The 27,975-nt window shown below is 39.1% G+C and overlaps 2 protein-coding genes across 2 annotated transcripts; one reads left to right on the top strand and one right to left on the bottom strand.

Annotated features, from left to right (window-relative positions):
* Window positions 1–412: 412 nt before the first annotated feature.
* tmem120b (transmembrane protein 120B) lies at window positions 413–11,896 on the top strand. The gene is made up of 12 exons (XM_036595416.1): window positions 413–729; window positions 3,217–3,335; window positions 3,417–3,533; window positions 4,610–4,669; window positions 4,758–4,853; window positions 5,211–5,300; window positions 5,561–5,626; window positions 5,879–5,940; window positions 6,037–6,129; window positions 9,213–9,277; window positions 10,512–10,580; window positions 11,307–11,896. The coding sequence occupies exons 1-12, from the start codon at window positions 667–669 to the stop codon at window positions 11,436–11,438; spliced, it is 1,032 nt and encodes a 343-aa protein (XP_036451309.1). The 5' UTR covers window positions 413–666; the 3' UTR covers window positions 11,439–11,896.
* Window positions 11,897–17,021: 5,125 nt separating this feature from the next.
* Window positions 17,022–27,545, bottom strand: rhof (ras homolog family member F). The gene is made up of 6 exons (XM_036595208.1): window positions 27,385–27,545; window positions 26,280–26,426; window positions 24,459–24,546; window positions 20,316–20,425; window positions 19,641–19,775; window positions 17,022–19,486 (listed from the first exon to the last, which is right to left on the bottom strand). Exons 2-6 carry the CDS (start codon window positions 26,403–26,405, stop codon window positions 19,319–19,321), a joined length of 627 nt encoding a protein of 208 aa, XP_036451101.1. The 5' UTR covers window positions 26,406–26,426; window positions 27,385–27,545; the 3' UTR covers window positions 17,022–19,318.
* Window positions 27,546–27,975: the final 430 nt, after the last annotated feature.

The raw sequence follows: 27,975 nt of genomic DNA, 5'->3' as shown, positions 1-27,975 counted from the left end.
TAAGGAGGCTGCCAGTCAAATTACGTCAATTCAGTGCGCAGTAGCTTTAGCTCACATGTAACAATATTCATATTTCAACTCTTTAACGACCTCGTAATTCAGAGGATCCAGTGGTATTCGGGAGAAAAATGTTCACAGGACAAAACGAATCTGGTTTTGAACATTTTTATTTAACACAGGGGGCGATAGAGACGATTTTTCGACAAACCCATTCATTCTGGCCATAGAGAAATGGGGCTTAGACCCGGAGTTCCTAATATGGGCATAAGAGCATAACGAAGACCGCGACTACAGTGGTCTATACAGTCTATAGAGCCACCCCGTTCTCGGAGCCTCCGCTCGGTAGGTGGCGTTGATGCGGCGCGGCGCTGTGCGAAGAGCAAGCGGCTACTAGCGCACAGTTGTGGCGGGCCGCGTCCCAATATGCGCACTCGCCCTCTAGAGCTTCTTGGTTAGCGAGTAGAACTCTGGCCGCCATTCACAAACCAACATGCGAGTTTGTGTCCTGGAACATCGGATGTGCTACCAGCTAAGGGGTTGTAGAACACAAGCGCTCCAGAACGCGAGAGCACTGTGCACAACACAAGAGCGCTTTGTAGGGCAGAAGGGCACATATTGGGACACGGCCTCAGTCAGCCAGGCAGACAGCGTGTGGACGCGGCTACAATGTCGCTGGAGCGATGTCAGACTGAATGGAGCGAAATAGACCGAGAATATCAGCAGCTGCAGGTTTGGTGGCGAGAATAGATCGCCTGGAATCTGTTTTTTCATTTGACACGAATAAGCGAGCTAATAAACTTCTGTAAAGCTGACTTAAATCCCTCTCACCTTGGCTAAGTGAGGTTAGCCTGCCTGCTAGCACGCTTACCAGATTTAAACAGCCATTGATGAGCACTTAAACCGGCTGTTTACTTATTTATTTGTTTATTTGGTTGGTGTTAAGACCTCAATTCGTAACGAAGAGTTTACATATGTATTAACAAAGCACGAGGCTGAAGTTGTCTTCCTATTCGCCAACGTCTTGTTCGAATTTTCCCGTTCCACCTTAAATGGTGCAGCAGTTACATTCTGGTGCCTCAGGCATCTGCTGTAACTGCTGCACCATTTAAGGTGGAACGGGAGAGTTCGAAAAAGACTGACTTCAGCTTCGTCTCCAGCTGTAGTTTGACATTCTTGTGGTGAAGCTTATTTCAGATTCTGACATTTGTCTTTTATCTCACCTTCTTTATATCCTTTTATTGTTTGTGGACGCACCAAATTTCATTTAAGAGTGTTTCCAGGCTGTTGAGGTCACAGTCCGATAAGAAATTGTAAAAGAGCTCATTAACACCGAGATTAATAACTGATTACATTGGTTTATCAGTCTACTCAGGCTTTAGCAGAGCTCAGTAACACTGAGATTAATAACTGATAACATTGCTTTATCACTCCACTCAGGCTTCTAAAATAATTAATAAACAAGCATTAGTGGTAGATTATGTGTATTTTTATTGAGTGGGTAAGAATTCTAATGAAGAAACACTGTCACTATGGTTGCCAGAAGTTGGAAACAACTTGACTGCACTTTATTATTATTATTATTATTATTATTATTATTATTATCAAATAAGTATTCTAAAAGTATATTCCTAAAATATAAACAGTATTAGACCGTTGAGCTCAGTGCACACTTTTACAAAACATCTGAAAAAATGTGTCTTTTTAATTCTGCGCTTCATTAAAACTCTACGACTTCTTTGTGTTTATCTTTTTAATCTGATCTGTATTATTGTCTTATGATTTAAAATTAATATTTATAGTTTCTTATCTTACTGTTTAGCTTTATCAGCCCGATTTTGTTGTGGTCGACTAATTTCCAGCATCTGCCCGAATATGAGCGTCAGGAATGATGAACTGGCCGTGTAGTGCCATAATCAAAGTACAGCGATGTGACGTCTGTGACACCACAACCAAACTAGCATGTCAGATTTTTTTTGTTATTAGTCTGATGTCTCCTACAACACGCTCCTTGATGTTAACCAATAGGCCGACAGAGTGCTGTGTGGAACGCATCTGTACACACAGTTAAGAGAGAGCGATGCTGCTGCTGCAAATTTAAGGTGGTAACAGAGGAAAGGTTCTCTGAGGTGTGGCAGCAGAACCCCTGCCTTTCTGACGTTTCCTTGAGGGAGAAAAGTGAGGGTTCAAAAAGATAAATGTTGTAGAGAAGCAGCGTTTATAGTGTCTGTTTACACACAGTGAACCTGGTAACTACATTTAATTAATGGTCTCTATGTTCACACATTCGTTACCTCAAGTACTCTTTGAAGGACAGACAGTCCACGCTGTTCTCTACTGACACCCAGGAACAGCTCCACAATCGCTGTTTCTTTCTTTTTCTTTTCCTTTCCAGAACATAAAACCGCCAGCATCACACAAACCACTTTTGATTGACAGTTTTTTGACCTTCACACTTAAAAATCATTCTCTGCATGGTGAGATGGTTCTTCAAATTGGTGGAGAATGTGCTGTAGATGGTTCTGTATAGAACTTTTTTGAAAAGAGTTCTGTATAGTTCCAATAAGGGTACTTCTACAGTGACAGCTTGACATCGTAACAGTAGAATAGCCCTTTTTAAACTTATGTAGAACGTTTTTCAAAAAGGTCTATATAGAACCATCTACAGCACATTCTCCATCAATCTGAAGAACGATTTTACCATGCAGAGAACTGTTTAAGCAGGCAGAGTTCTTTGAATAGGTTCTACGTAAAATCATTTTCTTTAACCCTTAAAGAACCATAATTTTTAAGAGTGCTCCTCTCCGATGACCTGAGAACTCGCGCAAGAATGTGAGTGATGATTGGTTGATGTTAGACTTGTAGCATTGTCAGATTCCTGACCAAGACACGATATGAATTAATGGCACTAGGATCGTCTAATCTGACATAGTACCCATCATGAAAGACAGAAATATCATGTAATCTGATCCCAGCATAAAGCACTTTGAGCTGCCACTACTATAAAAAGTGCTCTGTAAATAAAATTATTATTATTTTTTATTATTATTATTATTATTATTATTATTAAAAGGTGACTGTGTTCTGAATATAGTCTTTACAGAATGTAAGTTGGACTAGACACAAATGCTTAATTTCTGTTTTCTGAATACATATTCCCGATACCTGTAATCCGTCTTATCCCGATCCTGGTGCTAAATGTGCTCCCTTCTTTTCTAGGAGACTCACAAAGTGTACAGACAGAAGCTGGAGGAGCTCACTAGTCTCCAGGCTCTGTGCAGCACCGCCATCTGCAAACAGAGGAAAGGCCTGAAGGAGCTCCGACATACGCTCCATAAGTACGCTATGCAGAGGTCAGTGGGATGGGTCACTTTAAATGGTGAGTTCACTATGACTGACGGTGTCTCTCTTGTTAACAGGTGTGCAAAAGCGTGCGATGAAAAAGACTCTGCAGTTATAAATAACCTGCAGGCACAGATTAAAGAGAAGCAGAATGTATTCTTTGATATGGAAGCGTATTTGCCAAAGAAGAACGGGTGAGTTCGGGTTTTCTACCATTCGGTTTTCATTTTACATTACCACTTTTTCTTTTTCAGACTCCCAGAGGTACTCCAGTTTTACAATGTTTTGATCACACCTGGCATTAACATGGCTGGGGGGGGTAGTAGTGAGAGAGAGGTTTATAGGTTTGTGTTATTTCTCTCTGCTACACATTATAACGTTAGCGACAAGCATAGAGCAGCTCAGTTAACTCTAACCTGGAGAGAAAGTTCCTCTGATGCTCGTCTACAGCCAGTGTTCAGTATTTGCTGTACAGATTAAGTGTCCCGGCATTTAGATAAATTATAAACATGCTGCTGCAATGACGTTATGGAAGGCGCTTGGACACAGCTTTGGAAATCACTTGAAGTTGGAAGTTTCTTCAGCAGATAACTGAAATTGCTGCAAATCTGCACCAGAAGAAGCTCATGAACACGTGTTTGCAGTGAAGTTTATTATAATAACAGTATAGTATATTTAATATGTTTTATTAAAGGTTCTAATTACAGCTGTCTATAGTAAATAAACTGTACTGTGTATATTTTTATGGGTGGGGGACAGGGGATAATCACAATTTTAAAGTAAAAATGATCACAACGGTGGAGAGATTTCTGAGAGGCTCATTTTTTTTACTTCAGCTTGGAGTTCCGTTTTCAACACAAACACGAAAAGTGGAATTAACAAGAGCTTTAAAGGAAAATGTAAACAATTGCTAATGCGATATCAGCATAAACCAGGTCAGATTAAGTGTATGCGTTTTTATCCTTGTTTCTCAAACATATTGGGTCTTCAGGAAAGACCTTGAGGGCCCTAACCATTCACCACTAACAAATTGTCTTCTCTCTAACGTCATGCATTCTCTTATTCAAGAACCCTGAGCTGTCTGAACTCTGTCCTTCTCCAGAGGATAGACGGTCAGATCACTGAGATGGATGTTAATGTCAGGCCGTAGAGATTCAGACAGACATTATATGGTCCTCTGTATGATGTACGTTATTCCTGCAGTGCTGTTTGAGTGTCTCAGCTGCAGCCCTGAACTGCTGTTTGTTTTGCTTTTGTTCACCTTCTGCAGGTTGTACTTAAATCTGGTCCTTGGAAATGTGAATGTAACACTACTTAGTAATCAAGCAAAGTAAGTCCATCAGAATCACCTGCAGTCTTTAGAATTTAACTAATTTAATAGACTATTTAATCTAACTTCTCTCCATGTTCACTCACAGGTTTGCATACAAAGATGAGTATGAAAAGTTCAAGCTTTATATGACAATAATCCTGATGCTCGGTGCCATAACCTGCCTGTTTTTGCTGAACTACCGGTGAGCTGGACTCCTTTTATCACTTAAAGATTATCACTTAAATCAATTAAAGAGGCTGTTTGTGTTACTGTGCCTTTAAGGCTGATATATGTAAATGAGCTCTGCTTTCGTTGGCTTAATCGAAAAGCAGCCCAAGCGGAAACACTTTTTATAACTTCTTTATGAATGGGTGGGGCTAAACTGCTGTAGGCTGAATGTGTGGGGTTATCTGCTGTAGGCTGAATGGGCAGGGCTAAACAGCTGTAGGCTGAATGAGCATGGCTAATCTGCTGTAGGCTGAATGGGCAAGGCACATACAGTAGTGCTATAATAGCAAAAATCTAAATAACATCTTATTGATTCATTTATATGTTGCAGTGTTACTGATGAAATCTTCAATTTTTTACTGGTGTGGTACTACTGCACACTGACCATACGGGAGAGTATACTGATGAGTAACGGCTCCAGGTGAGATCAGACTGTTAGATCATTTTCATTTTTATTAATTTTTTTTTACTCCTACTGTAAATAAAATCTCATCTGTAATACTCCTCTGTTTACTGTTTGTGAAATAAGGTTAATCAAGTACTGAGTAACTGTATTATATTGCAAAATGTGCAAATTTGCCTGCTTTTATTGTTTGTACTCTTCACAAACAGTGTTTCTGTAAGTTAAATCTTTAATTAGTAGTAGTGAGTCATCAGTGTTGTATTTCTTGTTTACCTCAGGATTAAAGGCTGGTGGGTTTCACATCATTACGTGTCAACGTTCCTGTCAGGTGTCATGCTCACATGGTAAGATTCAGACCAACTGACTTCATATTATGCATTATAGCGCATTATAGAGCACTTTAGAATAGAAGCAATAGAAGTCATATCGCCCCCTACACTTCCTGTAGTGTATTACAGTCTGTCATATGATGGATCATATGAACGTTATAGAGTGCTTTTTGTGAACTTTTTTCCGTAATTGATCTTGTTAGCTAATAATTGTTCCAGCACTAATACTGAACGGTTATTCTAACTGCTCTTGTTTTCCTCTCTTAGGCCTGAAGGGCCAATATATCAGCTGTTTAGGAGTCAGTTTCTGGCCTTTTCCATCTACCAGAGTAAGTTGACCCATGGTGGCCTGTCTGCTCAGAGGTTAATCTCCATCACTGTGAGCTGTGTGTGTTGTGTGTTTGACATGTGTTTGGTTGTTGTAGGTTTTGTGCAATTTTTGCAGTATTATTATCAGAGTGGCTGTCTGTACCGGCTCCGTGCTCTGGGGGAGAGAAACCAGCTGGACCTGACTGTGGGTAAGCTCATCTTCAGCACACAGCAACACCAGATAATTTAGCTGTTCTTTCGCTGCATATTATGACTCAACTCAACTTGATTTTGGTGACAGCTATTTCGTGTTCCACTGCAGATATAGTGCCCCCTCTGTGTAGCTGGTCATCATAGCAAAGCCATGTGAAACTGTCAAGACAAATTTTGTTCAGATGAGGTTGATGGCAGCGAGACTAAAGACTGCTGAAAAAAACAAGAGAGCTTGGGAAAACTACGGCAAATGGCTGTAAATATGAGTTAAATCTCTCCATCTTTCTCGTTTTGATTCAGCCCCTAATCACGGTAGCCTAAAATTTCTTAGAATGAATGTTGTGGATGGAAACATTACTTAATTTGCATACTTTCCTGACAAAATTTCATAAATGCACATATCATTTTTGGAATGTTTAAATGGAAACGGCTACAGAAACATAATCACACTCCCTCAGATTTGAGTTTTCATCATCTAAAGTTGTGTTAGAGGAGCTTCAGTGAGTGAACTGAACCTGTGCTGTGGTAGGGTCATTATTTACAAAGCTATGCTGCTATATTATCATAATAAGCCGTCCATGAGGAGCTGACCATTTACAAAACTCATTCTGAATGCAGGAGATCTTTAAGAGACAAACACACCCAATTTCTCGACAAAAAAACTTAATGATGATATGTTTAAACACGGCTAAAGAATGTTGTAACGCATGATGTAGATCCAGGAAAACATTGTACATGAAGGAATGGTGTTCCCTGAGCCTTGAATGTGTAGAGCCCAGCGGAGTGTTTGTCAATCAGAAATCTGACCCTGTACCATTCCTGTGTGTATCAGTCAGGACATTGTGTTCTGTGTGGGATGCCCATCCCTAAAAACGCATGAGTGCAGAGCTGCTCACACTTGAACATTCAAGAGAAAATTCATACTCATGTTGAAACACATCACACACGTTTCTGACCTGCACATAATAAAGTAAGAGAAGAAAAGCTTTTGGTTGCGCTCCAAAAACAAATAAAACAGGTTTCTGCAGGAGTGATTAACTGAAGAAATGTTGCCTTCACAAAGGAAAAAATAGATTTTGTTTAATTATAAGAAGGCAGAGCAGAGCAGACTTTAGCTTCTTGTGATTTCAACTTTTCATGAAGCAAGTTAAAGACTCCCTTCATTTAATTTCCAGCCAAAACAGCCATTAAGCACAAGTTATTGATTTTACAGGAGATATTTCTGAGAAGATAAGATATAAGATAATCCACGTGCTTAATGAAGGGGAAAGTCAAAATGAAAAAAAAATGGAGTTACATAGAAAATGTGACTCCTAACAACCACCTGGAAGACCTGTTGGACACCAAAACTGTCCCCATCAGGTAAACAGCACTTAAATCTTTCATCTTTGAGAGAGAGGAAAAAAATCAAGCTGCTTCAGATCAGAAAACATCCACAGGTGTTACTGTCCATCCTTCCACTGTGAGAAGACAGCTCAGCACTATGGGTCTGAAAGGATGTGAAGCTGTCAAGAAGCCTCACTGAGAAAAGGAGACAGGCACATCAAACAAAGAAGCTGAACAATGGATTGACCACCCCAGAGTCCAGACCTCAACATCACTGAATGTGTTTGATTACTTCAGAAAAAGATCAACCAACTACTAAGACTGAACTTTGGAGGTGTGTCTGCAGATTTCTTTGAGAAACTGAAAGAATCTCCTGAAAAGAATGGAAGTTGTATTAAAAAGAGGCTGATGAGAGAAGTGTCGGCTCGCTCTGTGGATTTTTTTGCACTTTGCTTCATGTAATTTAAAGCTTTTTGTAGACTTTGTCTCAGCTTGTTTGCGTTGTGCAGGTAACATTTCTTCAGTTAAAGGTGCAGTGCTTAAGATTTTAGGGGATCTATTGGCAGAAATGCAAGTATGCAAACCTACGTTTTCATTGGTGTATAATCAGTTGTAACTATGAGTTGTTGTGTTATCTTAGAATGAGCTGTTCATATATACACAGGAAGTGGCTCCTCTTCAAAAGAGGCCACGATGCATGTTTCTACAGTAGCCCGAAACAAACAAACCAAACATTGACTCTAGAGGGCGCCTTACGTGTTTTACATTGAAGCGGCAGCTTGAGTTTGGTGGCGCTGCAGCACCGGCTGGAAAATGAGGAAAGAAAAGGAATCCTCGTTAAAATGTTCTAGCGTAGCGCTTATTTATTGGCAGCTCTGTACATAAAACCGCAGGTATTTTTTGACAGCTTAAATCTCCTCATCAAAAATACTACAAGCATTAAAACTATGAGGCTGAAGTCAGGTTCTTATTAGCCAGCTTCTTGTTTGAATTTTCCCGTTCCACCTTTAATGGTGCAGCGATTATTATAACACCTCAGTCAAAATACAACTGCAGGACCATTTAAGGTAGAACGGGAAAATTCGTACAAGAAGCTGGGGAATATCAGACATTGTTACCATCATTAAAAGAATAATGAGAATATTCTGAGAGCCTAAATCAGCTCATCAGGGGGAAAGTAGTGATATAAAGTCTGAACTGAATTAACATTAAAAACTTTTCAATACTGTACTGATGCTCGGTAGGATAAATTATTAGAAGCTGGTGCTGAATAATGATTTTTTGTTTGGAGGTGTTCGAGAACCCACATTTTGACAAATGTAGGATCAAACTTATTTACCATAAAAAGAAGCAAGGGAGGCTGAAGCCTCACCGTTAAAGAAGCAAAAATACGTAGAAGTGAAACAAAATCACGGTGGTGGCACACCGTAGGCTTTTGGAGGGGGTGCTTCAGTTGATTGCAGTCTGCAACCTCACCGCTAGAGGCTACACACTGCTCCTTTAAACGATAAATGTAAGATTGAAACATGCGAAGTAAAATAAATACATAGATGAACTGAATTACACACTGAATAAAGTTCAATAGAAATTTAAAATGTGGCTGGATCACTTTTAGAAAAGCTACAGTTAAAATAGCCTGAAAAGTCTGAATAAATATGATTAATATATATATGTGTGTGTGTTACAGTGGTGTTGAGTGCAGGTTGTGTATACATGTTTCTTTATGCTGTATTTGCGTGTTGTTTTTTTGCAGAGGGTTTCCAGTCGTGGATGTGGAGAGGTTTAACCTTCCTGCTTCCATTTCTCTTCTTTGGACATGTGAGCACAAAAATAACTCTAAATTCACTGAAAGCCAATCTACACATTTTCATGATTTTATTCTTATCAGTATCTGTAGTTTTTGTGGTGTTTTTACTCTGAACTTTCAGAGACAGAACGCTGCTGGTCTTTTCTGTTCAGACATTTTTAAATGACTTTTTTTTCTGCTGTTTTCTTCAGTTTGATTTGAGCTGGTAGGACTAAATTTGGTGTCAGATCTGCTAAAGCCCCAATAAGAGTTATCAGTGTGTAAACGTCAGCTCCTCAGGTTCCTCTCCCTCACACACACTGACTGATCTGCTGTTCCAGCAAACAGACAAAAATACATGCAGCTTATTTAAGCTGTTCTAAATTTATGAGGGTTTATTACAGCACCGTATGTAGCTAGACGCTGTTTCCTACTTGCATTAGCCACCTGCTGGAGGATCAACTGTAAGAGATTAACTTCATTTATGAGTGTGATAGCTAACGTTATCGGTCCACCTTAACTTCAGGAATATAATGAAAGATTAACTTAGTGTTACGTTAGCTAACCTCCAACATCACGCCTCACTTTGTTTCCCACAGTTGTTCTTTACAGACGTGATGCAGAATAATATGATAATCTGACTGTGTGACTCAGTGACCTCAGATTCAGTGTTAGCTAGCTGTAGGTTGCAGATATAATGTTAGTGCTGAGTGTCAGTGCTGTCTGTGATTTGCTGTCATAAAATGAAGAGTTCTCCAATGTTATCTGTGAAACAAAATTAGATCTAAAGTGGCCGTCAGAGCAGCTCGATCTCCGTTTAGCACTTTTTAACTCTCCGTTCAGAGAGCGGCCGAGAGGAGAGAAGGGGCCTGTTTTTCTGGCCTAGGAGAAAAACGCTACCGTCAGTCATTTTGTAGTTTGACACGCCCACTCAGCTGCTCAGAGTTTTTTAAGCATTTACCTACTTTTAACCTGTATTAATTTATACATGTTTCTTGAATGTAACACTGGTAAATGCTTTTTTGGTGGCATATTTTTACTATCCACAAAAAATTTTAACATTTGAAACCATGTTGACAGGAGCTTTAATAGAAATCAGCGGCCAGATGATGTGATTTAATGTGTTTATTTTGTTAGATTTGTTTAAAATTGATTCAGAGGTTATAATGACTGTAGTGTATTCGGGTATTCTAGTGTAGGAAGGTGATTAAATTAGTACAGATTCTGTATGACTGTATGTATTAATAGTTGCGGTGTTGTGTGCAGTTCTGGCAGCTGTATAACTCAGTGACGCTGTTCCGACTGGCTTCACGCGACGACTGCAAGGAGTGGCAGGTAAAACACACACACTCTTCAGTACAACTACATTGAATTTTGTACATAAGTAATAACTATATGTAGGAAAAAAACATAGATTTTATATAAAATATAAAACAGCCTGGCAGCGCAGACCTCCTACTGCTGGACTAATGATTTATTAATTCCACGTTTTGTTGATGCACATCCTCTACAAAGAACACACTTAACAATGGCATTTTGCTGCACAAATTATTTTTATTTGCTGTTTAACAAATGGGAAAGAACTAAGTGTAAAGTGTACTTTTGCACAGGACACGTTTTCTTTTATTTTTTCCCTCAATATGTTCAATTCAGTAAATAAACAGTAATTGTGCATTAAAATGTGCAGAGGAATGTTTTCTGTAGAGGATGTGTTCACTGATTTAATGTGTAATATGTGATAAAAAAATTACTTATAATCTAATTTAACAATATATGGATATACACTGATTCAGTCTTAAACACTCTAACGGTGTGAAAACTTCCAACGCACTGATTAAAACACTGCATGTAAACAGCATTTTTAAACTGAATCATCTTGTTAATTTTATTATATTGACTTAATTTCAGTTTTTTCCTCGTGTTCTGTTTTAATTCTACATTCGGTTCTACATTATGTCCATTTTATCCTTTTGTATTTTGTTTGTATCTTAAAATTCCTGTTTGATTCCACATGTGAACTATTAATAATAACTGTTAATAATAACAATAACTGTCCTGCAGGTGTTCATGCTGGCGCTGACGTTTCTGGTGCTGTTCCTGGGGAACTTCCTGACCACGCTGAAGGTGGTTCATCAGAAGGTGCAGAAGAACCAGAGGAAGGAGAAGAAGGAGGAGGAGCATAAGAGCGAGTGACTCTCTGGCTGTGGCCACTGTGAGGCGCTGTTGAGCTCAGCGGAGTCACAGCTGTAAACACTGCAGAGACTGCGGCCCTGAGGGTCTGAGAGCAGCTCACAGACCCCCTCACATTTCCCTCTTTATTTTTCGGCTCTGTTGTCTTTGCTGTTATGAGGTTTTAACAGTAATTTTGGGGCTAGAACACTGCGCACCTCAGCGTTTTAGACACTGTAGCTTTAATACGCGAACAAACTCTGGTTTGTTTTGGGTCAGTGCATGAATGTTTACATAGAATCACAGGTCCACTTTATTTCGCATTTTTCTGGGAGGCACTCAGTGAGGGTCAAAGGGACGAGCGTGTGTGTGTGTGTGTGTGTGTGTGTGCGTGCGTGAGATTCTGCTGCTGATAATGTAACGTGATGATGATGATGATGATGATGATGAATAAAAGCTCAGTGATACTGACCGTCCCCAGACGCCAGTGAGTGTTCACGTTATTGCCTGATTAACAGTCAGTATGATTAGTTAGTGAAGCTTTTTTTGGAATTTATCCCCAAATTTCCTCCCAATTTAGTCGTATCCAGTTCCAAACACAAAGCTCTCCCCCAGTCACACAGTGCCACCAGTGGTACGAAGGTCAAGGCTGGCACTCTCTTCCTCTGGGTCATGTGAAGCACCACTGCACACTGCCGCTAACACAACGTCATTGGAGCTCAACACGCTTGGAGGAGAACACTACCTGCAGCCAGCTGACAGACACCTGCGTCGGCTACAGTGTTACAGGGAGAGAGAGAGAGGACCACTCTACCCACCCAGAGACCGAGAAAACAACTACGATCTCCTGTACTCCCACTTAAAGAGGGCTGTGGCATCACCAAGGACAAAACTTGCAATCAGCTGATGGATTCTCACGGATCTCACTAAAACCTTTACTGATTGGTTAGATATTCTCATTTGCATATTTCTGCCTTTTAAATTTATCGATATTGCAAAGGCCAAATATCATGATAACGATTAGCAAACAGTATATAAGGGCAACCCTGATCTGTGGTCAGGAATCATGAAACAGTGTTCTTTAAAGCTTTTAGAACATGCTTCTTAAATCCACCTGTGCGGTTTTGACGAAGATTCTGACATTCACCAGTGTTTTCTTATTTGGGGTTTGTTCTTGGGTAAGAACAGAATCTATACACACTCAAGAGCACAAAGGTGAGAACAGTTCTGCGCTTTAAGAACACGTCATGAATCTGATGTTGACTTTTTCTTAGGATCTTTCTCAAGAACACATTTAAGTTGCAGATTAACAGTTACAAAAGACGTCTTTGTAATAATAAGAATATAAGAAGTGTTTAATATATTCATATGTACAGTGAGTTCGTTTTGAAACAGGTAAGGAATCTGGAGCTGGGTGCACTAGTTTTACTTCAACAAGTTTAGCATGCTAGGTTTCATGCCAAGGAGCAGAATTTGAACTAAACGTGTGTTAATTTAGTAATGGATTAAACTAACCACCTCACCTGCTTTATATCATTTTCATATTGCCCTTAAGTCGTTTATTAAATATGCTTAGCTTTGCTTCCAGTTTAAATCTCTAGAGAACCTCAATTTCGCTCTTGCGGTAACATTATGCATGTTTAAATTCAGTCCCGTGACTAACTTCATGATGTATAATAAATGGCTGATTTTTCCAAATTTTTCCGCTGGGCAGTTATTACCAGCCATACAAGACCAGACTCCTCTCTGTCTGAGTGAGGAGAGACCAAAACACTCAAACCTGAAAGTTAAATTACTGTTTAAAAACAGATTTCAAATCACTAATAAAATCCATCAAAAATTTCATAACTAGTTTGTAGCACTTGTCTCAATAACGCACAAAAAACATGATTTTTTGGGGGTGTTCTGGCTGCTGTACAGATCTCTACAATGAGGGGGGCTTCAGAGAACTTGTAGAGAGGAGAATTACCATTGAAATGTCTTCCGGTTTCTCAAACGATAGAGGGCGCTCCCGAGCGAGTCCAAAATGAATGGGTTAAGATAGAGCATTTGAGCAAAATCAGTTTATAAATGCTTAAACATTTTTAATGTAAAATAATACATTAATTTCCTGAACACTGAATAGCATAAAACATTTTAACACTGCTGTCATATTTTTAAAAACTTTTAAACTCGAGTTATGGTAGTTTAAAATGATGCCTTATGTGCGTTTATGTCGTCTGCGCGAACAGCCAGTGAGCTGCTCTGCTTGCCAACCAATCAGCACTCTGTAGCAGTAATGCTAACCAATCAGCACTCACTAGCAGTAATGCCAGCGTCCTGCTACCCAAAACCCGTTTGCTGTAGAAAAAAAGGAAACATACAGATAAGTTTTCTTTGCTTTTTTTAGTGAAATACGTCCTTCTATTTTCTAAAATTACAGGAAAGTGATCAGAAACTATTTTAACTTTTCATTTTTTGTCGTTTAGCTCCATTTACCCTCATCATTGAGGACTCACAGGCGTTTTGCAGTCATGTTTTTGATACAAGGGGGGAAACAGGAAGTGGCCAGGCTCCTCATAAACCGGCTCTAGGGGCTTTCCCCATTCACAGTATAACCAGCAAGCTGATTGGCTCTTTTTCCGGAATGGCGGGACTTTCTCTGTAAACAGACACCCTTTTGAGCGTTACTAGCTTTCATATACATATTTCAACTAGCGACCGTCTCTTCCTTTATAACGTCTCTGTTACAGTTTCCGTAAGCATTTCTCTAACCAATCAGAAGGCTGATGTGATTAGCCCCGCCCACTCAGCTTTAACAGAACTGTTTTGTCGCTGTTTGAAACTTGCAGAGAGAAAGCTAACGCTAACCTCACTAACTTAACAGAGCTACAGACCACCTGTCTGTCTAATCCAGCACTAAAGTGAATAACAACCTTGTTTAAGGTTCTCCATCCAAAAGATTCAGCAGTAAAGAGAATAAAGCGGAACGATGTGTTTAGTGAGTGGACTTAGTGGGGCTGGACTGAGGGCTGTCAATCACTGCTCATTAGAATATTAGGCCATGCCCACACTTCTCAGGGCTGCGGGTGTTTTGTTACACTGCTGGAAAAAAAATCATTAAAATTTATTGTTGGTTCCTAATGATTTTTTACGGTGTTCTGTTTTCCTGACTCTAAACAGGTGACCAGTGAATGACTCCAGGCACATTTGATGGTTTGCTAATAGGATTCAAAGGTGTCCTACCAAAACACTCTGATAGTAACCATTAAGCCAATTCCTTCTATGGTTCTAATGCTCCTTAGAAGGCCGGGTACATTCCTGTTTTTCTCACTCAGGCTTTGCTGGACTCAATTTTAATCTCAAGTCATATTGATTTATTTTAGTGATGTGCTGGGGTATGAACCGAGGATGTGTTTCTGCTGTTTGTAGATCTGTTCGATGTTTTTCTCTGATGCTCTCAACTGAATGGAGAGGACATTTGTGCCAAATTGAAATGTGTCACTGTGGAAGAGTCATGCATTCATTTCATTTCATGTTTTCTTTGGCAGCAACTGCATTTCAGTTTGGCATGAATTTCTCTTCAAACAATCAAAGTAAAGAGAAAACCTGTGGAGGGTTTGTAGTGTTTATGGCTCCCTCCTCCTTACATAGTGCACTTCATAGGGAATAATCACACTGTGGCTTCTGCACCCAATAGCGTAGTAAATGTTAGACACAGTGAGAAGCTTTGGCTGAGTAGAAGTGGCTTTATATTAGAAATATAATGCACTGTTTGGGTTGTTTCATGACCTACATAGTGCACTACATAGGTATTTGAGCTTTGAGCTATTTGAGATTTAGCCCTAGAAGTGTTCTTGTAAACTTTTCTGTAAATGAAAGTGTCATTGCTTTGGTGTGGATGGTTCAGAGTTGAGTTCTCGTTCTTTTCTACTTTAGTAGTTGAGGCAACATGCAACAGCATATTTAATATGAAAATAGTATTAAAATAGTTTATTGTGCGCTGTGGTGTGGAGCTGTGAGCTGCTGCTGCTGGTTTGGTGGCTGTTTCCTGTACACAGGTAACGAGAAAACAGGTGGAGAGATCAGTGGGGGTTTGTGACCACAGAGCAGCCGCAGTCTTCCTGCACAAACTCTGTGAAAACCTTTAACACCTTCATCATCATCATCTTCAGCCTGAAACTAGCCTGACTTACTACACTGCCAAAAACGATGTCTTGCCAAGTGAAATTATTCACTCTTAAAAAAGATGTTTCTTTAAGGGTTCTTTAGTAAAGACAACGGTTCTACATAGAACCATGAACACTCAAAGGACCTTTTGCATGGTGAAACTGACAGGAAAATGTGCATGAAAGTGCTGTAGATAGTTCTATATAGAATCCTTTTGAAAATGGTTCTATGTAGCACCCAAAAGGGTTCTGCTATTGTTACAATGTCAATGTGCTGTACAGAACCAACACATTCTCCATCAATCTGAAGAACAATATCACCATGCAGAAAACCATTTAAGCATGCAAATGCTTCATTGAGAGTTCATGGTTCTATTGTCTTTACTAGAGAACCCTTAAAGAACCATATTTTCTCAGAGTGTAGTATTAACTAAGCTTATTTAACAATTATTTAACTAACAATTTTAGATGTTTTACTTGTTTATAGTGATTTTTTTTAATTGAAGATTGAAGTTATTTCACTACATTGGCAGATAATTTTGCTTGTTGTAAGAAATATTCTTGAATCTGCCAATAGAGTGAGATAATCTGACTAATTAAAATTACTTAAAATGTTAAAATGTCTAGAAATAAGTTATAATCTTATTATAAGCTTACAGCCATCTCAACAGGAGGAGTACTACATACATAGAAAACATTTTTCGCAGTGTAGAACTAACACACACACACACTCTCACACACACACACACACAGAATGCGAGTTGCTGTAAAGCAGGGGTGTCCAATCTTATTTGCAAAGGGCCAGTGTGGCTGCAGGTTTTCACCTCAAACAAGCTGAAGCACACCTGATTCTACTTGTTCAATCAGTTAGTCTCAGTCTTCAAACATTTCGTCAGGTGATCTCCCGCTTTGTTGGAGTGAAAACCAGCAGCCACACTGACCCTCTGCGGATAAGACTGGACACCCATGGTGTAAAGCATCACTGCACTGCTCTCAGCTCAGACTGAATCAGACTGAAACACTGACAGATTTAAAGAAGCAGAAGAACCGGAGAGCTGATCTCGCTTCTGTTTTAGGCGCCTCCGTTTGTTGACATAATTCTCAACATGAACACACAGCAGTAAAAAAGTAGTTTGGCTGCTTTTAGTCAGGCTCAGAACTTTCTGAGTGAAGTCACTCCAGATTACTGAATCAATTTCCTTCGAATCCCTCCATAACTGAGTGTGTGAGATGTAAACAGAGTGATTCAGAGTGGTTTGGTGTGAAATGGTTCAGATTTCTTTACAGTGGTGGTGATAGGGACCAGGAGTCGCCATGACTACAACACAAATAGACATTTTATTCACTATCTAAAACCACCAGTGAACCTACACGTGTCTTCTGAGTTTTATATGGAATGTTGATGATGGGAAAATAGTGGAAAATCTGAAATAATAAGTTTTATTTGGGGACGATTTTGCCTTAAAACTATCATATAACAGTGTCTAAGACATCAGGCAGTGAATTCATAAGCATTTCATGTAGTACCTTTCTGTGAGGGAGCTTTTAGAGGTGGACGTCTGGTTCCCATCACCACCACTATGAACAATTCTGACTCAGTAAGTTTCACTAGAACAGAGCATTTCACACCAAACCACTCTGAACAACTCTGTTTACATCTTAACCCTCCTGTTATGTTGTGGGTCAAACTCACCCAATTCAAAAGAAAAATATTTTAATTTTTATAGGATTAAACCTCTTCTGCTGGACTTATGGCTCATTTAGTGTGATTTGATTTGAAGTGGTCAGAACAGAGCTGGTTTGACCCAGAACATGTTTCGTTTGTTTTAATGAACATAATGACAGAAAATATGTCAAAAATGTTGAAAACGTGTAAACAATGATAAATAAAATAATGTGCTGAATGTCTAGTTGTAATGTCTTTTTTTTAATGAAAAACAAGTGAATTATTATAAGTAAACATGATTTGTAAGGGGTGATAAACTTGTTTACACTCAATATTGATTAAATTTATATTAATTGAGCTAAAGATAATGTTTAAAATATGTTTTTAACTACTTTTGGATGGTTAAACATGCATCAGATCAATTTGACCTGGAACAGTACTACTGTTCTTCACAGCTGAACATAACAGGAGGGTTAATAATGCAGACATTTTGAAAAGACAATGGAATTTACCTTCAAGTACAGAAAAATGACTGTAAGCTCTAAAATATCATAGGGCTCAGGGATGAACACTGACACTAAACTAAACACAAACTGTGAGGTTATATTCTGACATCAGTCCTTCCTCTTTTTACTACTAGAAGCAGCTTCAGCTAATGTGGAAAATCAGCGATTGCACAGCATTAACGTGTGATTACACAGGTGGAATGACGCCACAGCACTTCTCTATCACAGGAAACTGTTGGAATGTACTGTAATTGCCATCTGCAGGCTCCGCCCACCAACACGCTCTTCAACAGTGACTGTTGTGAGGTTGTAAGATTATCTCAGTCACGAGCAAAATATTACGCCACTGTGTTAAAATGACGTAAAACAAGTAAACATGCCTAGAAATCAGTTAAATAATCTAATACTCTAATCTAATACACTCTTCTAAAAGATGGTTTTAACAATAGCAGAACCCTTGTTGGTGCTATATAGAGCCCTTTTCAAAAAGGTTCTACATTGAACCATATACAACACATTCTTAATCAATCTGAAGGACCATTTCACCATGCAGACGTTCTTTAAAATGTTTATGGTTCTAAATAGAACCATTTTCTTTACGAGAACCCTTGAAGAACCATCTTTTTTGAGAGTGTACATCAATCGCAAAATGAGAAATATGACATATGTTAATTAGATTTAAGATCGTCTCACTCTAAAACATCATTTCTTGCAGTGTTGGGATTTGGCGCCCCCTCTGGCGTAAACAGAAACTGTCCTAGAAATCCAGAATATGGGGTTTTAAAAAATAAAAATATTGATATTTATCAATAACTTTGTCCCGATTTATCAATTTTCGAAAACTGCTTGTCATGCCAGCTGTAGATTCTCATCAGCGCTCAGTAAAGCTCGTTCAGCTTCACAGCAGTAGCTATGATGGAGCACATCAGTGGGCGGAGTCTGGAGAGGAGAGTTACAGTGCGAGTAAACAGTTGATGTCCAGTGGAACACTGCTGGGCCGATAGCAGCAAATATCAGCAGGTCATCTCCCACTGACCCCTGAGTGACCGCTGTATCAGTGCAAAACATTTCTGCCCTTTAGCACCTGTGGAGAACGTCGGTCAGAACCGCTGAGGGTCAGACAGGCCTGACCATTACAATGTTAATTCATATTCAAATCGGCAATTGCTATAATATTATTAATAACAATAAGTGCTTATTATAAAAACTTGTGCATTTCCCTGAGTCTTCATACATTCAGGTGTCTGAAAGTTCCTAAAAGATCCTAGATGTTCCTGAGAGTTTCTGAATATTTCCTAAAGTTCCTGAATGTTTGTGAAATGTCCTTAAGGTTCCTGAATGTTTCTGAAAGTTCCTTGAAGTTCTTGAATGTTTCTGGAGGTTTTCTGAATTTCTTGAATGGTTCTGAACATTCCTTAAAGATCCTGAATGTTTCTGGATGTTTCCAGAAGTTCCTGAAAGTTTCTAAATATTTCTGAACATTTCCTAAATTTCACTGAATGTTTCTGAATGTTTCTTAATGTTCAGAAAACTTTTTAAATACTCTCCCGTGGTTCCTTCTTCTAATCCTGGTTTTATCTGCCTCTACAGGATGGAGCAGTGTTTTCTCTTTTTTCGGGCTTTTCGTAATTTCCGTCTGGACGCCAGAGCGATTTTTGTGGCCTCTTTGAAAATGTCCTCCACGTTCTCACGGTATTTGGCTGAACACTCTAGGTAAAGCTCAGCGTTCATCTGCTTCTGTGTCTCCTCCCCCTGAAACATCAGCGAGATCAGAAGAAACATTAATTAATTCACTATCGCTCCACTGACGCTCTGTGATTACATAAAAGGTAGCACAAATTTTATTCAGACTTAATTAGTCTTTTTATTTGTGTATTTAGTTATATGTTGTATCTCTCTCTCTCACCTGTGTGTAGGTGATTGGCGCTTGCTCCATCGCTCTGAGTTTCCTCGTCTTCTCTTTGTCCTTCCTCAGGTCAGTCTTGCAGCCAATCAGGATTTTGGGGGTATCTCGGCAGAAATGATGAACCTCAGGATACCACTGCAGAGTTAAAGAGCCCATACAGGACTTAAAGAGCTCATATTCTATCTCCTTTAGCATTTTTTCTCTTTTTAACTTACAATGAGGCAGGGCAAAACTGCTGTAGGCTGAATGGGTGGGGCTAAGCTGCTGTAGGCTGAATGGGAGGGGCTAAACTGCTGTAGGCTGAATGGGTAGGGCTAAGCTGCTGTAGGCTGAATGGGTGGGGCTAAGCTGCTGTAGGCTGAATGGGAGGGGGCTAAACTGCTGTAGGCTGAATGGGTGGGGCTAAACTGCTGTAGGCTGAGCAGGTGGGGCTAAACTGCTGTAGGCTGAGTGGGCAGGGCAAAAATGCTCTAGCCTGAATGGGTGGGGCTAAACTGCTGTAGGCTGAGTGGGTGGGGCCAAACTGCTGTAGGCTGAGTGGGCAGGGCTAAACTGCTGTAGGCTGAATAGGAGGGGCTAAACTGCTGTAGGCTGTTCATTATTGAAATGTTTATTGTGTTTTTTCCAGGCTGATTATCATTTCTGTCACATACAGACAGTCATGTTCAGATTTACCTTAATTAAGACGTTCTCGTAGCTGGTGGGGTTGGTGACGTCATAGCAGACGAGGATGAGGTCTGCATTCTGATAGGACAGCGGCCTCAGACGGTCATAATCATCCTGACCTGTACACAGACACAGAGAGTAATGAGAAACTGTAGAACAGACATTTAGAGTCAGTTATTCATTCAACCTAACGAGAAAATGTAGAACAGACTCAGTTTATACCAGTTGTAACATCAGACTTAGTATATAGCATAATCCCAAATCTAGAAAGAATGGTTGTTTTTGTTTGTTTTATTATCAGTTAGTTGATTAAGCTCAGTAATTGTCTCTAAATTTGACTATTTTTTGGTCTGTTTTGGATAACTAAAATTTTTTGGATTCTGTTTTAAACAGTTTTCATTCACTGAAATGCATTTTCGTTCATTTTTGTCCATTTTGTATAAAGCAGTAACTCAAAGAAAACACAGTTCATTGATTTAATGTTGACACATTTTCCGTTTGTAAGTCCAGCGGCCCTGCAATATTTCTGAGTATGCTCTGTTGTATGTCCTCCTGCACTGAGTCAGAAAGCGTTTGGGTGACGCACGCGACGTCTCTGTTGCTGCATTATTGCGTGTTTAATGCACAATTTTGGTATTAAACCACATCCTGCACCAAACTTCCTGTTCGGCAGCTCAGATAAAAAGCAGCCACAGGAACCGTCACTCAGTTTCACAGAAACGTCTGCTACACAATAACAACCAAACCCACTAGCGTGACACCAAGCGCTGAGGACAGCGTTTAGTAAAGGACTGCTGAGGACAGAAACTCAGAATTAAGCATTAAAAAATCTAGATTACACAGATTACCCTTTACTCCAAATACAGCCCATCTGACAGGAATTGTTTGAAGTTTGCTTCTTTAGTTTTAGCACTAGAGGCTAATGTAGCTAACAAATAAGGGATTAGCATGGTGCTAACTGCATGTCTAATCCATCAAGTGCAGCTGTTCAACAATTCATAATAGATTTATCGTCTTTTATAGATAATATATTATGTGGCTTCTGACTCTGACACTTTTATTAGGGATACAATATGTACTTATGTACGCATTAGCTTTGAGGCTAACTCTTTGTCATTTTCCACCCTGCATAATTATTCACGCTACACTCTAACTAAACTCATTAGGTTGAATAAGGCCTGTAACAGTTACATATTCACTTTAATGCAATTATTTGAGCTAATAGCAATTATTTCCCACAGTCGTTAGCTTTCACAATCCTATGTTTACACTGATCATAACAACGGAATTTAATTTGGTAAGATTTTAATCATCGGTTTAAGGCAAATTTATGTATGATTAGAAAATGCATTTATTGAATCTTCCAAAAAAAAAAACAAAAGAATTACTAACTTCTGACTTGATAGCACATTTAGTGGTGAGTAATGTTTGTTTATTTGAGCTTGAGCTGTTTCTGTCATCAACTGGGAGCTAATAAGCTAATAAGTATTGACTAGGAATCAAGATAGTTAATCAGCCATTTTAACCACTTTAGGCTTTACTTTAATACAGTTTAATTACCTTTAAATAAGACAATTATAATGTTAACTGCAATCTTATGCAACACTGCACCATTTAAGGAGAAATGGAAAATTAGAAGTGTGAAGCCAGCTTTACTCGCATGTTTGCAGTGACTATGTGATGATTTTGGCATGCTGTTAGCACCATGCTAATTGGTGGGGTATAACTATCGCTTTATGTGGAGGACTCCTCTGGCAGATAGTGAAAGGTTTTACAGCGTTATCTTTAACAGAGGAGGTTTAATGGTGTGGTTTTGTGTGAGATCTCTTCAGTGTGACATGTTCTTTAGTTTAAATGACTCTTTATGATGATCTTGTGCTTTAGAAGCTGATTAGAGTGTCAGGCTGTGAAACCCGAAAACTCTCCGGATGTTTGTGGGACTGCTGTGACTTTATCGCAGATTCAGTCTGAAAGAGCTGTTTCATGTAGAGGAAGTAGAGCTGTGAAGGTGAAGAACCACTTCCTGTTATCACACAGGTGACACATTCACATTCACAAGATGGGTTAGAACAGCAAAAGTGCAAATATTATACTGCAGCAATAAATGCACTCTGTGCATTTTAGCAGCTCCTTTATATACTAGAAAACAGGATTAACAATGAAACCTTTGATGTGTATCTTATATGTGTGTTTGTGGAAATGACGTCTCTTCATGCTGTTGTTTTTTATATGTGCTGAAAATATTTCAGTTTGCCAACATGATTTACATGTCTTAACTGTTTACACATTAATAAAATATTACATCATCACAGTTCTTTACAAAAGAAAAAAACTGAAAAACATTAAAACCCAGACTAAACCAAAGCAGACTAAACCAACCCAGACTTAACCAACACAGACTAAACCAATGCAGGCTAAACCAACACAGACTAAACCAACGCAGACTAAACCAAGACTAAACCAATGCAGCCTAAACCAAACCATAACAAACCAAAGCAGACTAAACCAACAGAGAACAAACCAAAGCAGGCTAAAGGAACACAAACTAAACCAATGCAGGCTAATCCAACACAGATTAAACCAACCCAGACTAACCCAAGACAGACAATGCAGACTAAACCAACATAAGCTAAATGAACTCAGACTAAGCGCAGGCTAAACCAAAGCAGAGTAAGCCAATGCAGACCAAACCAACACAGGCTAAACCAATCCAGACTAAATCAATTTAGACTAATCCAACCCAGACTTAACCAAAGCAGGCTAAACCAACACAGGCTAAACCAACTGAGAACAAACCAAAGCAGGCTAAACCAACCTAGAACAAACAAAAGCAGGCTAAACCAACCAACACAGACTAAACCAATACAGGCTAAACCAACCCAGAATAAACCAAAGCAGGCTTAACTAATGCAGACTAAACGAACACAGGCTAAACTAACTCAGACTAAACTAACTCAGACTAAATGAACACAGGCTAAACAAACTCAGACTAAACCAACACAGGCTAAATCAACCCAGACTAAACCACCCCAGACTAATTCAACACAGACTAAACCAATGCAGACTAAACCAACCCAGACTAAATCAACGCAGGCTAAACCAACGCAGACAACAAAGACTAAATGAATGTAGACTAAACCAACACAGGCTAAACCAATGCAGACTAAACCAACACAAGCTAAACCAATGCAGACCAAACCTACCTAGACTAAACCAACGCAGACTAAACCAACCCAGACTAAACCAGCCGAGACTAACCAAATCAAACTAAACCAATCACTGATTAAACAATCAGAGTCTAATCAGTCACTGGCTGACCCACTGCGGACTAACCCAATGTAGGATAAACAATGATAGGCCAACCTTTGCAGGCTAACTAGTCATAGGCTAACTGATCACAGGCTAACCAACTAAAAATATACATATATTTTAGTCTGAAATTATTCATTTTGAATTTATATCATTTTGAAACTACTAAATCAAAGTTAAAGTGAAATCCAACTTGTAGCAGCCTGTTACAGTCTCACAGCATTTCCAGCTCAACTCTGACTCATCAGTCACTGAGAACTTATACAGACAAAACTCCTCCAAATGCACAGCCTCACGGTGAAGATCAGAGAACTGAAAGTTCACTCTCACTGTTCACTCTGTGTTCACACCCAGTGTTCACTCTTAGTGTTCACTCTCAGTGTACACTCTTAGTGTTCACTCTCAGTTTTCAGTGTGTTTACTCTGTTTACTCTTCATGTTTATGTTTATGTTCACTGTTCATGCTCAGTGTTCACTCTCAGTGTTTACTTAGTGTTCACTCTCAGTGTTCACACTCAATGTTCACTTTTAGCATTCACTCTCAGTGTTCACTGTATGTTTACTCTGTGTTTACTCTTTATGTTTATGTTCACTCTTAGTGTTCACTCTTAGTGTTCACTCTTAGTGTTCACTCTTAGTGTTCGCTCTCAGTGTTCACGTTAAGTGTTCACTCTTCAATGTTCACTCTCGATGTTCACATTCAGTGTTCACTCTCATTGTTCACATTCAGGGTTCACTCTAAGTGTTCAGTCTTAGTGTTCATTCTCAGTGTTTACTCAGCCAAGTGTCACTAAACAGACTCCGATGAAGAATGAGGGGCGTGTTAGAGGAGTGAACTCTCACCCGCCGTGTCGTACAGGTTCAGCTGAATTTGTTTCCCTCCATGAGTCACCGTGGTTACGTACTTCTCAAACACTGAGGGCGCGTACGTCTGAGGATCACAGCGTCATCACAAACAGTTACCATTAAAGCCATAGTTAAAAGAAAAGATGACAACAAATTTACCCAGTGCTCCCTGCTTACCCACACACACAGTCAGCTACCGTGTCTTTAATTTTGGCACTGAACATTAATGTAGACTATGTGGTTTCTGAAGCTGTGATCTGCTCTAATCTGTAAACACAGGCTGAAGTACGCTGATATGTGATGATGTGTTTATTGAACTCCAGAAGAGCAGAATGTTCAGGTAATGCTGTGTTTCTGCACTGAAACATCTGCATTATATTAACTTTACTGCATCTGTAATGCCACACAAATAACATATTTCTCAGTAGTGCTAATGCAGGTGGAGTTAGGCCCATTTTCAACATTTAAATGTTTGTTATCAATGTCGACACTGGTCCACAATTCCCATATCACTGCATTCCTAACTGTGTTTTATAAATGTGGACTAAAGTACAGACTAAATTCAGGCTTCTAGCTGCTGCTGCTGTTTTTAGCTACGCTAATGTACTTTAGTCCATGTTTATAGATAACAGTGAGTCATACAGTGTCAGAAACCACATCATCAAGTCTGTTAGAGAAACTGAACAGCTCCACACAGTCTGATGATTCAGTCATGCAGTTAGCACCATGCTAATTGGTGGGAGATAATCTTCCATTACTCATTATAGCATTAAAGCAAAAGAAGCAAACTCGACACCGAACACGTTTTGGCTGATCTTTTGCGTGTGGGAAAGGAGGGGTTCTGTACATCTGCTTTTTCACTGAACTACCGCTTTAATATGCTGAGGCATTATGACAGTGTAAGAACTGGCTGAGGGCGTGTAAACCATCAGGACTTATTTTGCAATTGTGTTTCCTTCCCTGAGTTCATCATTAAGAACAAAGATTTCAAAACTGCCCCCCCCCCCAAACAGTTTATGGGAACTAAAATAAGTGATAGTAAATGGACTGACATTGAGAAAGAAACATTAACAAAACTTTTTAAAACTAATTTAAGCTGTTAAACTCTGATGGTCTCATAGCACATACGAAATAATAATAGTGGATACTGAATGATTCATAGTAGATACTGAATGATTTATAGTAGATACTGAATGATTCATAGTAGATATTGAATGATTCATAGTAGATACTGAATGATTCATAGTAGATACTGAATAATTCACAGTAGTTACTGAATAATTCACAGTAGATACTGAATAATTCACAGTAGATACTGAATAATTCATAGGAGAGACTGAATAATTCACAGTAGATACTAAATAATAAAGTGGACACTGAAGAATTCATAGTAGATACTGAATATTTCATAGTAGATACTTAATAATTCATAGCAGTTACTTAAGTCATCACAAATATTGAATAATTCATAGCAGATATTAAATAATTCATAGTAAATACTGAATATTTCATAGTAGATACTGAATAATTCATAGTAGATGCTGAATACTTCATAGTCTATACTGAATAATTCATAGTATATATTGAAAAATTAATAGTAAATACTGAATAATTTATCATAGGTACTGAATAATTCATAGTCAATACTGAATAATTCATAGTAGATACTGAATAGTTCATAATAAATACTGAATAATTGATCACAGATACTGAATAATTCATAGTCGCTACTGAATAATTCATAGTAGATGCTGAATAATCAGTCGAATATACTGAATAATTCCTAGTAGCATTAATATTAATAATCTGTCCTCTGACCTCAGGAAAGTCTCCTTTAGCATAAACCATCAGCAGGGAGGTTTTCCCGCACCCTCCGTCCCCTACGATCACGATTTTGAGCTGTTCTCCGTTAAAAGTCTTCTCAGCCGCAGAACCGTTCTGCATGGTGCACGCTGTAAGCAGGCCCTGGGGTCAAAGATCAGACAGTCAGCAGAGGTGTGGGGAGCGACCTTAACCGCTCCTGCAGTGGAACTACTGACACTTTAACAAAATAATGACAAAATTTCTGTTCTTTAACACACACAGCAGCAAGAACGTGGTCAAGCTAGCTAGCCAGACGCTGTCAGTGGATCAAACTGAATCAATGATTGACAAATATTTTTGATTATTACTAATAAAGAAGTCAGATGATGAGGTAGAAACCAGTTTATTATCAAGAATAAAAAGGAATACAGGCCAACAGGCAGATGTGTGTCTGTTTTTATTGTAATTTAATATAATTAATACATTAGCATAAAGACAGGAAATAAAATAGGAATTTAAAAAGAAAATCAATACTTTCTAAACTTCCTAGTTTAGCCACCCCTTAAAAGCTACCTAAATACTGAATAACTTATAGAACTTAAGTGGAACTTCCAGCATCTACCAAATGAATTTTTCTTCTCATTACAATTTTCCGTTCTACCTTAAATGGTGTGGCTGTTACATTATGGCGCCTGGCGCCAGAATGTAACAGCCGCACCATTTAAGGTGGAACGGAAAATTAGATATAGTACACACTTTCAGCCGCATGAAACTGAGTAATAGAGTGACAATAAAAGCTCCACCATTTAAGATGGAACGGAAAATTCAAACAAGAAGCTGTATGAACTTAGGTTTCTTCTCTTTTTGGATCTTTTTGGTCTAAAATTAATGACTAAATCTCCAAACTGAAAGGGCTAATCAACAGTAGAACAGTCCAGGAGCTGAACCGACACAACAGAATTACCTTAAAGCCCAAAGAAGAGAATTAGGAGCTAAACATTAATGATTAAAATGGAACTAAGCAAAAACTACTCACGATTAAACTTAAGTAGAAACAACGTTTTTATCATCATAGTGGAAATCTGTCTATAGTAGATGTAAGTGAGTGAAAAAAACGCACCTCTGGGGGTCAGAAGGTCAGCAGATCCGGTGGTCCGGCATGGAGCAGCTCATGTGGGAGTAGCACAGGTACCTTCTCACTGCTCTCAGCTTCCCCTTCCTCTCTGAGCTTCTTCTACACCATGTGTGTGTGTGTGTGTGTGTGTATGTGTGTGAGTGAGTGTGAACCTGCATCATTAAACCGCAATGTGAGTGTTTGTCTCCTCCCACAGTAGTGTGTCCAGTGCAGTGCCGTTTTCCGCCACACGAGGGCACACTGAGCTGCACTTTCCGTTACTGCACCGGTGAAAAGAGCTGAATGCGTGTCATCTTAAAGGGCCAATTTCTTGAATATCAAAAACTGAATTATCTTTGAGTTTCCTTTAATAAAAGAGTTTGATGTCATATGTAAACATTGCCAAAGTTTCAACATGCAACACTCCCCGGTCCATACAGTTCATATATTGAATGCAATAAAGCTGATATATGTAAATGAGCTCTGTTCTGATTGCCTCAAAAAGCATTCCAGGCTGAAACGCTTCTTATAACGTCAATGTAAATGGGTGGGGCCAAACTGCTGTAAACTGAATGGGCGGGCCTATACTACTGTAGG

Source organism: Colossoma macropomum, unplaced genomic scaffold (assembly GCF_904425465.1).
Source record: "Colossoma macropomum unplaced genomic scaffold, Colossoma_macropomum, whole genome shotgun sequence".
NCBI lineage: Eukaryota > Metazoa > Chordata > Actinopteri > Characiformes > Serrasalmidae > Colossoma > Colossoma macropomum.
The sequence above is the reverse complement of the archived record's forward strand: the minus strand, read 5'-3'. Positions and strand labels throughout refer to the sequence as shown.